The 13,063-nt window shown below is 28.9% G+C and overlaps 1 protein-coding gene across 3 annotated transcripts in view; it reads left to right on the top strand.

Annotated features, from left to right (window-relative positions):
• Positions 1-10,778, top strand: part of LOC118186346 (cGMP-dependent protein kinase, isozyme 2 forms cD4/T1/T3A/T3B-like) — a 210,626-nt gene extending 199,848 nt beyond the window's left edge. For all 3 annotated transcript variants that reach the window (XM_085816977.1, XM_035356429.2, XM_035356428.2), the window contains exons 16-18: positions 5,278-5,340; positions 6,702-6,768; positions 9,353-10,778. In XM_085816977.1, the coding sequence (XP_085673103.1) occupies positions 5,278-5,340; positions 6,702-6,768; positions 9,353-9,451 (229 nt within the window). In that variant the 3' untranslated portion in view covers positions 9,452-10,778. The remainder of the gene's footprint in view (positions 1-5,277; positions 5,341-6,701; positions 6,769-9,352) is intronic.
• Positions 10,779-13,063: the final 2,285 nt, after the last annotated feature.

The following is a 13,063-nucleotide window of genomic DNA, read 5'->3' on the forward strand; positions in this document are numbered from 1 at the left end:
GCGGATTTTAGGATTTTGCGAATTTCAGGACAGAAAAGATAAATCATAATATTCAGACTCAAAGTGCAAAATAAATAAGGTGTATTAGATACATTTAATTAAATTATTATATACATTATTGCAATAATTTATTATATGCATTAAATTATTATTACATATATAAATTGGTTGTTTTCTGTTTTTTGTTTCTTTTACAAGATTTTTTCTCTTGGTCTTAGCAAGACCCACACTGTTAGGTTTCCTTTAAATTTAATTTCAGATTCATTTATAAAGTTTTAATTCTTTAAGCTTGCATGTCCAGCCCGTACGTTATTGTATATTTTGACTAATAGCAGACCGCTATTTATTTTTATTTTTATTTTTATTTTTATTATTATTATTGCTGTACATTGGAGTTGCATTTACATTTTTTACACCTTAATGTGTTAATTTGTGCAGACGTGTCGGGAAATTAGAACAGAGAATTGAGACTAAAAAATATTTTTTTAGTACAGTTTATCTAATTAATTAAAAAATTTCGTAACGCAAAGTTTCAATTGTCTCTTTCGGCGAAATGCGTAATGGAGTTAGCTTGGTTCGACGTTCAACCAGAAAAATTTCCCTTGAAAAGCCAGGGTGGACCTCGAATTGAGCTAATTTACCATTTTCCGCTTTTTAATTTTTATATGTTTTAACTTGTTCCATCAATTGGTTTTTTACTATGTTTTATATTTTGCCTTTAGCTTGTTTCCAACGATAAATATTTTACTGTGTTTTATAATTTACATTTTATTTCACATATACCCTAATATTTCACCTCATTCAATGTCATTTTTTTAAAAGACTGTGTTGAACTTTTTCTTGGAGCCATAGTTCCTGTTAACTTTTTGGCGAGCTAACTACAATTTCTCTTCTCATATTCATTGTATTATATGTACACAGCATCCAGCTTTGCCGATTTTGCCTCACGCAAAGATTTCTGGTTTCGGATTCCGGTGTTAGAATTACCGTTGCTGTAAACTTTCTACGGCTTTTCTTTATTTTTCCGTATATCATACACAATCGTGCCACAATTCCATACGATTCTGCTATAAACCGAGGAGTGGAACCTGCCTCCATCTTTAGCAGAACTTGTATTTTTTGCATTACCATCAATGCAACGTGTTTACGTTTTTCATCCTTGCAACAGTAAAATCATGAGTGCGTTTGTTATCTGTCATTGTATTAAAAAGGGCTGAAATTTAAAATATTCTTAATTTATCCACAAAATATCCGGATAAAAAAAAGGCAACACTAAATAATCTCATGAAATAACAAAGCTCAGAAAATACAACAACATGAATCGTGAACTTGAAAGAAAAGTTGAGTGAATCATCTGCTTTTTTACCTCGATGCAGATTAGAGGGAAAAAAACTTTTATCATGATGTCAATAATTTGGTATTTCCGTTATGACTCATTATGATTTGGTAATTATGATGTCATTATTCGGTAAGTATTTTTTCTTCGATATTTCGTACTCAATGTTGCGATTTCCGGAACCTATAACTGAATGTTTATATTTTGAGAGGCAACGCAAATTTCAGGTCAGCGGATTTTCGGTATTTGACTGTAATTATAATCTCACTGTAATTTCTATGATTTCTATGCTTTTTATATACCATTTAATCATCAAGCTAAAGGTACCATTTTCTGAAACCTAAAATTAAGGATATCATGGTATGGTGTCTATATCTTGAAATGTAAAAATGAGGGCACAAAACTAATCACCCTAAATAACATTTTGCAAATACAAATTAACTCAATCAATGAAAATTATTTAATTTCAAAGTGAATTTAATTTTAAAGTGAATGTTTAATGTGCAGCATAAAATATTATAATTTGACTGCATATAGAAATAAATAATAACTGTAACAATAAACTTGTTGTTTAATTAAATGTCATTCATTTATGTCTGAGTAGAAGATAATTCACTTAAATGGTCCTAAATATGTCTATGTTGATTTGATTTGCTAAGTGTCAGGATGCTGTAGCAAGTGTTTGAAACAATATACTATATTACATTTTGTTATAACTCATCCTTCCACTGACTTTACAGTAAGGTAATTCCTTTTCTTAACCATTGCATTTCTATTAAGGAAAATAAGTCTATCCACATTTTCATTGTAGGCAGGAATGGCAAGGAAGGATTGTATAATTTTCAAGAGCTCATAGTGACATTTGATACTTTAAAAATTTTAAATACCCAACCTATTTTTTGTTGACTTAGCTTCTTTATTCTTGTATATAGCTTTGAATTTCTTTTAACCCATTTTTAAATGAATTTCTTTTCGAATTTTTGATCCCCCCCCCCAAAAAAAAATTGTTTTATTGCTGAGAATTAACATATATCCTATCCTGAATTTCGAAATGCAAAACATTTTGTCAATAATGTATCTTTTACTTGATTTACTGGGGTTATGCATGTAATATCCCATCCACTGATCTCCAGCTTTCTCAACAATGCACCCAAATTTTAAATTTCACCCAATATATATATAAGATATAATAAAATACAATAGCTGCTTTTTTAAACATAATTGGCAGCCTCGAAATTAATGATTCTAGATTTGGTGCTTTCCCCTAAGTTCATCTGTTCTCCCAAGTTTGAGATCCTTCCATGATTATATAACAACCTCAAATTAACCAATCATAGCTTGTCTCTACAATTACATCAGACTTAGTATAAATATCACCTGGCGAATTAATTGCGTCATTCTTCCCTTCCCTACCTGCTGCTCTGTCAGCATAACATCGCTTTACCTTTGCTTAACTGCCTATGTCATTTCTTTTTAAAAGCCGATACATAGAAATTTATCGTATTTCGTTATGATTAAATCATAGAAATGTATCAGATTTCATTATGATTGGATAAATATCTACTGAGTTGATTTTATATGCATGGAAATAAAAGATTGATTGGGAATTCGTCTAATTAATTTTTGTGTCGGCCTCATCTGTTCGTCTTCCCAGCCTGCCACTATGCCATCACGAGTACGCTTGAAAAACATGACATATACATATAATGAAAATTCTAATTAATCAAATAATTACGAGTAATTTAAAAAGCCAAATACTTGTGCTAAAGCTGCCAAGTAGTAAGTAAATAATTTATTATTAGAAAAGTTTTTTTTTTATATATATTTAATATTTAAAGGTACTGGATAAATATAAAGGCTTTGAGGTACTGGATAAGTAAGTACATAAAAAGGTATATTAAAAATATGTAAAAAATGTTTTGGAAAATAACTTAGCTTGAAAACAGCTTGATAATCTTTCTTGACCAGCAGAGCATAAAAACCACAATGAAATCATTCGATTCACGGCAGGAAATCTCACTGTAAAATAATATGAAGAAAATAGGCTAGTAGTGTGCTATTTTGCTGTTTGTTGTATGACGTGTAATGCTGATTGTCCGGGCAGAAAAACGACGAATGTGTGAAATGCTACGCTGAGCAAAAAGGGGTTAAGACTGTAGAATTAAGATGCTTGCTGTTGTCACTGTTAATTCCTTTTTTATGTAGTCAATGGATAATTTAGTCAATTTACATTAAAATTTTTCAAGTTTTAACCCAAACAAGGAAACTTCTTAAATGACTCAATCTACATACTGAATATTCTAAGCAACCACCATAAAGGTTCTTGACAGCATTTTTGAAATGTTTATTCTCTGCTTTCAAACCTTTATCTCTTTCTTTAAGTAAATCTTTAACTTTCATTATTTGAAAGCCAAGCATTTAACAAAATTAAAACACACAGATTACGATTTTAGACATTTGCTTTGACCCTGAGAATTCCTTCTAGACATAAATTTAATTCTTGAAAATGAGGACATGTCTGAAGAATGTAAACACTGATTAAAAGCTTTAATTGTAAGGCCAAAAATTTAAGCATTAGTATTAATTTTTACAATATTTTAAGGAAGATAATTTGAAGTAATTCTTTCTTATTTTATATAAATTTTTAAATGTAAGAAAATTTTAATCTTTTTTACCTGAAAATATTTTACATTTGATTATTTCTTTGTTGCATGTACTATTTTATCTTTTTACTACGTGTGATGGTTGTGCTTGATTTGACCAGCCTACAAGTGGTCTCAATACAGTTACCATATGAGTGTTTAAATTCTTACTGTAAAGCATTTTAAAATTTCAATATTTACAGTAAATTATTAAAGCACTATTTTATGTGCTTGCACCAAAATATCAGTGATACTACAGTTTTGTTGCTCTGAAAATTATTTTAAATCTTGATTAAAATAAGCTGACAGTTAATGCACAAAGAATTATTACATCCCTCTGTACCTGCTTCCATAATCTAACAGTAATGTCCAGGGGTTGATTAGAAGATTCGTGGTTCAAATAATTGTAAGGGCACCATTGATTTCTCATGTTTTCTACTTTGAAAAAAAGCCTGATAATCTTTACAGGCTGCCTGAATTAAAAATATGGTAGTTGATAATTTGTTACCATCTGGGTTTGGTTCAATGAATCGCCGTTTGACAGAGCATATAACTAATTGTCACTTGTTTGGTGTAAGTGATAGCATCTCCAGCTGACATTTGAATGATCTAATATATGAATTCCAATCAGGGCACAGTTGTTTTATCCTTTTTCCTGCTCTGAATATATATATATATATAAAATCCCTATAACTGAATTCATTTTGATTACTAATTAGTGTAGAATATTATATAATTAATGTATGTATGTATACAATGATTTTTTGTCTTATTGAGATCCCTTCCCATGCCCAATCATCATTGGTCACATAGAAATTCGTTCATATAGTATTCATTCTGGTATCCTTTCATATTCATTTGATAATATTTTCAATTTCAATTTTCCATAAATTAAAATATATTTAAAAGTAATTACTGCAGTTAATTAAAATATCTCCCTCCTTGTTTTAATGTTGTATCCAAAAATTTATAATGTACTCTTAAATTCCCTTTGATCCACTTTGAAGTTATTGAAATATAAACAACTGTTTATTAATAACTTTATATTTTTCACTGAGATTTCTTTAACAAATAATGTTAATTAGAAATTTAAGGCCCTTAAAATGTTCCTAAAATATGTAAATTGATGCAGAGACAATAATTTGGTTTGCATGAAATATTAAGTTTATTAGATGCTGAATTTTCATTATAAAAACAGTGACTGAGACATTCTGACGTTAAACTTTTCGTAGTAATTAAATATATTTGTGATTATTGATCTTTTCAAAAGAATGGCAGCTTAGAATGTTTTCATTTCAGGGACAATCCTTCAGAAAGAATAGGTTATCAAAAAGGTGGAATCAAAGAATTACAGAAGCACAAGTAAGTTTATATTTTATTGTTTGTTTTTGTTTCTATAGCAATGTAACTTTCAGTATTATTTTTCTTTTGAGAAAGTTGAGTTAAAAATCTTACAAAATCATTTTTCTCATTTTTTTCCTTCTTTTCAAAAATTTTCTTTGAAAATTCGGCTTAAAAAAATTTGAAAGATTCCAGATTGTAAAGGTCATCCAAAAGGGTTTGCTAAGGTTTTTTTACACTCTTGCTGACCTCGCAGTCTACAAGTCTGCTGTTACACTTACTCCTACTAACCCACACTTTTTTCCCTGCCTTTTTAGTTTTATTATTAAGCTTCATTTTCTTTGATTTAATTAATTTACAAAAAATTTACAAAAATTTTTAAAACAATTAGCAGTATACATTTAAAATTCCTGATGCAGCATTAAATGTTAGCAAACATTTTTCTGTTTATTTATTTCTTTCTTTTTTCAGTCTTTTCTCAGTTCATCATATTAATGGTATGTTTTCTTTTTAAGATGGCTTCACAAACTACTTTTTGTCTTTTTATTATTAATGTTCTATGTGTTTACTTTATTAAATATCATGTTCTTTGAGCTTATACGATATAAAATTTAATTCAACAGCAAAATCACAAAATACTTAATAGCATATCTTTGGAATATCCGATAGACAGCATGTTGGAGATAAAAATGTTTTATTCCTTACAAAGTTGCCACTGCTTGCTTTGAAATAGTTGAGTTTATTAATAAAAAATTCCTGAAAGTTTTACAAAGTATGGAATAGATAATAAAACAAATTAAAAATTCGGGCTTCCAGATGCCCATAGTCGCAGTGCAGGATTTATGTACAAGCCACATAATCTATACCTTAGGTCCCCCACTTTCTTGGGGGGCTCTAAAAAATTAAAATATAGTATTAAAATGTAGTATAACAGATTTATAAAGGGCCCATATCTCGAATAGCTTAGGGCCTCATCAAGTCTAAATCCGGCCCTACGCAGTCGGGTGGAGGACTATTTTATTCAAATTTGATGGCTGTAGCTACCATTGTTTTTTCACAATGCGAGAAACATGCATACATTCATGCAGATTCTTCGTCATTTATTTTTTTAAAATATAATACAAGGTGTTAATATTTGATGGCAACGATTTGAATTGTGATACATCGTTTTTAGTGATTCAAAGTGAAATGCCATTTCGAGACTGATATCTCATTCGAGATTAACATCTCTTTTGGGCTTTAAAAAAGGGAGGAGGGGGACTATTTTGAAGAGTTACATACCCGTTATGGCAAAATATCATACAAAATATTTTTAATTGTTTGATTAATTTCCCATTTGCCATTTCTATCAACAATTAATATATTGATGTATATTTTATTAGGTGGTTTGATGGATTCAATTGGGATGGCTTGTCCAATCGAAATTTAATGCCTCCTATTTTACCTAGGGTATGTCTTCATAACTTTTATTTTAAATTGCAGTATTTTAATGAAAATATAAACCAATCTGCTTTTAATTTTTTACAAATCACTTTCATTAAAAGTATTATAATTGACTCCTAACAAAATTATGTCTCATTGTTGTTTTTGAGATAAATATTTTTATATTTTGTGTAACTAGTATTTCATATCAGGTACTTGAATTTAATAAAGAAACATGTTTTTCTTATACAAAACTATTATGTTTGATGTGTACCATCAGCATTGTGATGGTAAAGTAGCAATTCAAAAAGCAGGGAAGAGAACTTTTTGCTAAGTTTCAAAAACAAGATTTGAAAATAAAAAAATTATAATGATTCTCTTTCAGAAGTTGCTATATGGAAGTGTAAAATAACATGTAAAATAAATTAACATGACAAAAATAAGAAAATAAACATCTTTTGCTAAAGTGGAAAGAAAAAATTTCATAAGAATTAGAAAGTTTTATTTATGAACTTCTGGCCATCAAAATGCAACACCATGAAGGAAGTATCCAAGCAGCATGAAACTTGCATCATGTATATGTGATGGAATATGCAAGTGATTATAAGTTCAGTGCACACACACATCGTGGGCGACTACAGCATTCCTTACAATCCATATATAAAGAGAGGAAAAATTGCCATTTTGAATAACATCAAATGTTCTCTCATGAGATCTTTTTTTTTTTTTTTTTTTTTGTGTGTGTGTGTGTGTGTGTGTGTGCAACTTTAGTATGCCTCGCAGAAAAACATGAGCATCATTCGAGCACATTTCTGAGCTCATCCAAGGGAGAATCATTGCATGCATTTGAATTGTCCTTTTCAGGGAAATCAAAATTTGGCTTTGTTTGGAAGCAGCACGTGCTTCCCTTCCCCAACAACACATTCAAAGCATTCTTTCACTCAATCCCATATTGTCTAGTAGCGGTTATTGAATAACATGGATGTAACAGTCATTAGTGATTTTCTCTTCTTCCTCATCTCAAAGAGGCTGCATTTCAAATCAATTTACATACTATGTGTAATCTCTGAAAGAAATTTGTCTTCGATATCTCTTATCCTTATGTTGCATTTTGCATGTGTAATAGTGTATATGCTAATATTAATAATTTCATGTATTTTCTAGTAAAATATTCAAATACTTGCTTCATATTTTAAAGTTTAGCTGATTGAAGGAGAAATAAATTTTATAAATCAAAGATTTTCATATTTTATGTCTGTTTCAATCATATTTTATTATGATGATTATATTTTCTGAGTAATGTAATTGAAGCTTGGCAAATCAGAACGAGAAATCTATATATAGTATATCAGCAGTTAATAGTGATTTTAATGCTGATGATTAAATAAAATTGATTTTAATCCTGCAAATCACACAAAGATAAGAAATTCATGTATCCTTACAGCTTGCAATCTGACAGCAAGTCGAGCAGTTAAGAGGTGCAAGACAACATGCTGTGTCATTAAAGGAGCAGTAACTTGTTTAATAATGTCTCCACTTGAAATTCTGATGGTCCCAATTTCAGAAAAGTTGTCAGAGGATTTTAACTATCTGCACTGTATCTGTCACAACCAGTGATTCTGCAGCTTCTCTGATTTTGTTTCCAACTATAATGAATCAGAGGGCTTAAAATACAACAGAACAATTAAAGGGGCATAATTAATTCAGTTTGAAAATTTACTAGACAGAGCAAGTAGAACATAATTCTCTGAAACTCTCAACTGGATCGACTCTTGCTGCCAGCAAAATCTTCGTACAATAAAGACAATAACTTACTTTTGACAGCCATCTGATTACTTAATTGATGTTTCTGCGATTATTTTATTCTAATATTGATTATTAATTTGTTGTTGATAATGTTAGTAGTATATGTTATGATATTTAACTACATGTAGATTTATAATAAATTCGTTTGCGTTCAATTTTGCAGTTGTACATGTAACCAAACCACCAGTTATCCCAATAAGAATATTTCCAATAAAACTAAGAACAGTGTTTAACAACTGAAAATACTGTTTTTGTGTGATTGATTTTACGATAACTGTTGATACTTTCTGAAGGGAAACAAAAATTCAAAATTTATTTTTTTAGTTCATTTATCAAATATGCATATTGAGACCATATATGTTCTCAAATGCTAAAATTCTTTTAGAGGCTTCAGTTTACATTATGTGTTAAAATATTGTGTAGGTCCAGAGCAAGCTGTTTATGGAGTGATTTATAATTTGTGGTTTTTTTCTTTGCATATTTATGTGTGTTTGTATTAGAAAATATGAAATTTGCAAATTTTATCTGAAATATGTTTTACTTATATAAACCAAGTACCTTTTATGAAACTAGGCAGATTCAAGCAAAAATGAGAAAGGTTTATGCAAAAAGTATCTAAATATGAATGAAGACTTTTTAATTGCATGTAAGGCAGTTTAAAAGAAATAAACAAATGTATACTAAAAGAAAGAGTATTTAAAATAAAATCAAATCTCAAAATTTTGGTACAGTTCTTAGTTGGCATTGTACTACAAATAATGTTTATATTTTTGAAATAAATTCTTTTCTTTTCTTTTTATAATAGGTCAGGAATTGTTTTGATACTGGTAATTTTGATCATTATCCCCCAGATGCTAGTGGTCCACCAGTAGATGATGTTACAGGTTGGGATGCAGAATTCTAGAAGAAATTTATATGCATTTTGTTCAGTGTTTGATTTCAGCTGGCTCTGATTGCTCAGACTGCTGAAGATACTATCTTTAAAATATACCATTAGACTTTCCATACAAAGGCTTCCTTGTTAATGTTATTACTATTTGGAATAACTATTTTTTCCATGGACATTATGGATTCATTTATAAATAATAGTGGTTGTTCACTGGATAACTATGAAAGCTGAAATTTGAAATTGTTGATTGTTTAAAGTAGACTTTCTATCTTGCATCATAATGACTTGTGTGCTTTTTACAAGTGTACAATATTTGAAGTTTTTAAAAATATTTTTTTTTGTATTAATGCATACATTATTTAAAACATAATTAAAATTTTATAAAGTTTTAATTTCAGTAATTATAATAAATCGCTTTTTGTTTCAAGCATGAATTTATATTCCTTCACATAATAAGAACATGAATAACTTTTAAGAAAATTCTAATTTGTAAAAATTATTGTATATTATGACTGTAGCTAATTTTTATAAAACAGATTTAGTTCCTATAAATATATTATTGTAATTTGTGTAATAAGGCAGTCAAATTATATTTAATTTAAATGTATTATAATTATTTCTGGTATTTTTAAACTAGATGAAATGAATTAGAATGAATATTATTTTAAAATGTTTTCATGAATAATATTTGTGATTACAAAACCTATCCTATGCATAACTTTATTATGTCCGTAATTATGACATTTTATATTTATAATTTTAATTTATTAGTTGAAATGAATGTCCTATGAAGACAGTGTACATTCAATTTAGCAGCACTTATTTTTATATATGACTTTTTTAAAGAAGGAATGGTGCAATTTATGAAAATACAGTAATTTATTATAAAATATTTCATCGAGCTTCTCTGGTATCAACTGTGATGGAACAATCATATTAATCCAAAAGTAGCAGTCTGATGTACATTTTTGGTGTATATGTTATATTGCTGTCTGTTAATTTTTAGTTTGTTAAATATTTATAAAGACATGACTTACCATTAGTCATGGTCAAACTTGAACTGTATAAAATGTACATATGAAATGCTTGTATACAAATGCTCAAACTGATCAAGGTAAATATTGATTGCTTTTATCCACAAACTGGCAAAGTGTGCTGTTATTTATGTGAGTGATTAATAGAAGATACTTAACAAATGAAGTAACTTGCAGTTGTGAAAATATTTGTGTAAAAAGAAATATAAAAGTTGTTTATTTTGTTAATAATATGGAAGATATATGTGATATTATGTGTATATTCTATGTATTGTAATTTTAAATAAATAGTTTTCATTGTTTTAGTATGGTTGGTGTATTTGAATTATTTAATCCAGTTAGAAGTAGAACTGAAAATATATTGCATATGTTTTAATTGCAGTATTAAATGAGCAGTCCAGATCAAAAGTGTGATTAATATTTGTAAGAAATTTTATTGTACAATAAATATTTTAGGGACCTACATAAGATAAAACATAATACAATGAAAGATTGAACTGCTTGTGTATTCTCATAATTATGAAATACATGTTTCCTAAAGACCAAATAGTTTTTCAAAACATGGCTAAAGAAGGTAAATTAATAAGTAAAGACAATATTTGAATGTTTATCAACAGTATGCTTTGGCAATTTATATTAAAATATGGTATATGAGTTTTAATTCTGCACATTTTGTTTACACCCTTGAATTCAGTTGACAGTCACAGTTGTGGTGCTATGTACAAAGAACTTCATGCATAAGTTTAATCCACAGAATGATGAGAAAATATTTTTTGGGTTATTAAGAAAATTCTGATCTACAGTGTGATAATGTTTGGATACAGCTGTTTTAACATAAACTGAATGAACGTTCAGTGTTGAGAGTAGTGCTAATGTAATTTAACTAATTTGATGAAAATATACTTAAATTAGAAAAGGCATACTTTTTATAGGATTTTAGTTAGAAATAAAAGCTCCATCTGCTTGCAATTGTTATACAAACGTTATTTGTTAGCAGTTTATACTCAAAATGGTTTTAGAAATTATTTGACTGTTGATTTATCTATAATCTAAATGAGAAGAGAGAACTACTAAGGAATTCTGATCAGTTTTATTCTGATCAGGGGACGATCAGTTAACTTCTCAAGCTTGGATTAGTTTTGAAAAGTAAATGGCTTAATTATCTGAGTAAATTTTTTTGTCATGTGAATCTAAGTATTACATAGAAAAATATTATTATTTGAATGTTATGAAATACATTTAATATTTTAACTCACCATATACTTATGAAAATTAACAAATAGCATTATCAGTAGTTAGTGTAACCAGTTTTCCATCGTCAAACAAAGATTTATTCATGACAATCAAGAAAAGGCAGATTAGTTGTTTTATAATTAGCCAATTTGCACATATTTATAGTTGATCTTAATTTAATAAGTGTTAGTGAAAGCTGTCTAATTAATAAATAATAGGTAATAATAATAGATAATGAATTTCCAGCCAAATAAAACCAGAGAATGATTAGTTTCTTTTTTTTAGTGATGCTTGGAAACTGTTGAGTGGCTTTTATACTTGTTCAATCAAAGACAACTAATTCTAATGTAAAATATCAGCCATTAATCATTATCATATTAAAATATCATACCATAATCATATCATATTAATTAAAATATCATACCATTCATGTAAAATATCCTTTGATATTTTTTTGGAGTATTTTATGTTTCTGGAGCTTGTGTCATGTGTTAAATTAATGGTAGTTCACTTTTAATGCTTACAAAATCATTTCTAATGCTACCAAACAAATATCTAAATTAGAAATCATCTTTACATACTTCTGCTGTCATTTATGTTTTTGGTGCAAGCATGTTGCTGTACGAGGGATACCGCAGTAAAATTTACAATTTATAATAGAACATTGGAAGGCATAGATACTAAGTAGTGGTGTAGCTAGGGTGATGCAAGGGGGGACATCTGTCCCTGGGCACAGCATCCATCAGGGGCACCAAAGTGATGTTATGAAATTTTAGAATGAAACATTTTTCATTCTTGGCACACAGAAAGGGGCACAAGATCTTCTGTTATTCCTGTGCACTGAATAACCATGGATATAGGTCTTCTCATTTATTTAAATAAATACTATATAATATACACTGCTCAATGTTGAAAATGCAACACCAAGAAGGAGTGGTCAGAAAGTGATGAAATTTGGAAAAAAGAGACAGCAAGCAGCAATAAGGGATCTTTATTTCAAAATGATAGTCAGAATACAGAGCGAGCCATATTCATATAATCTAACCTAACCTAATTTAACCAGTATGCAATAATACGGAATAGTGAGAAGCTTAGGAGATGCCCGTTCCCCCTAGAGCGGAAAAAACAAACGGTGGCGAGGACTGGAGGATTAATTAGGATTAGGATTGAATCCAAAAGTAAGCTCACGAGAAAGACGATTCTCCTAGAAGGGGACGATTTTCTAATTATGTAGCTTTGGTACGTATTTTTCCTTTATTAAGAAAAAAAATGTACGTAAAGAATTTAGTATAAAATGGAGTTTAGGTGTTTTACCTCAAACCCTATCTATTTCTGTATTTATTAAACAAATCAAAACTTG

Source organism: Stegodyphus dumicola, chromosome 5, assembly GCF_044657685.1.
Source record: "Stegodyphus dumicola isolate Sdum_Otavi_A_Nest chromosome 5, ASM4465768v1".
In the NCBI taxonomy this organism is placed as follows: domain Eukaryota; kingdom Metazoa; phylum Arthropoda; class Arachnida; order Araneae; family Eresidae; genus Stegodyphus; species Stegodyphus dumicola.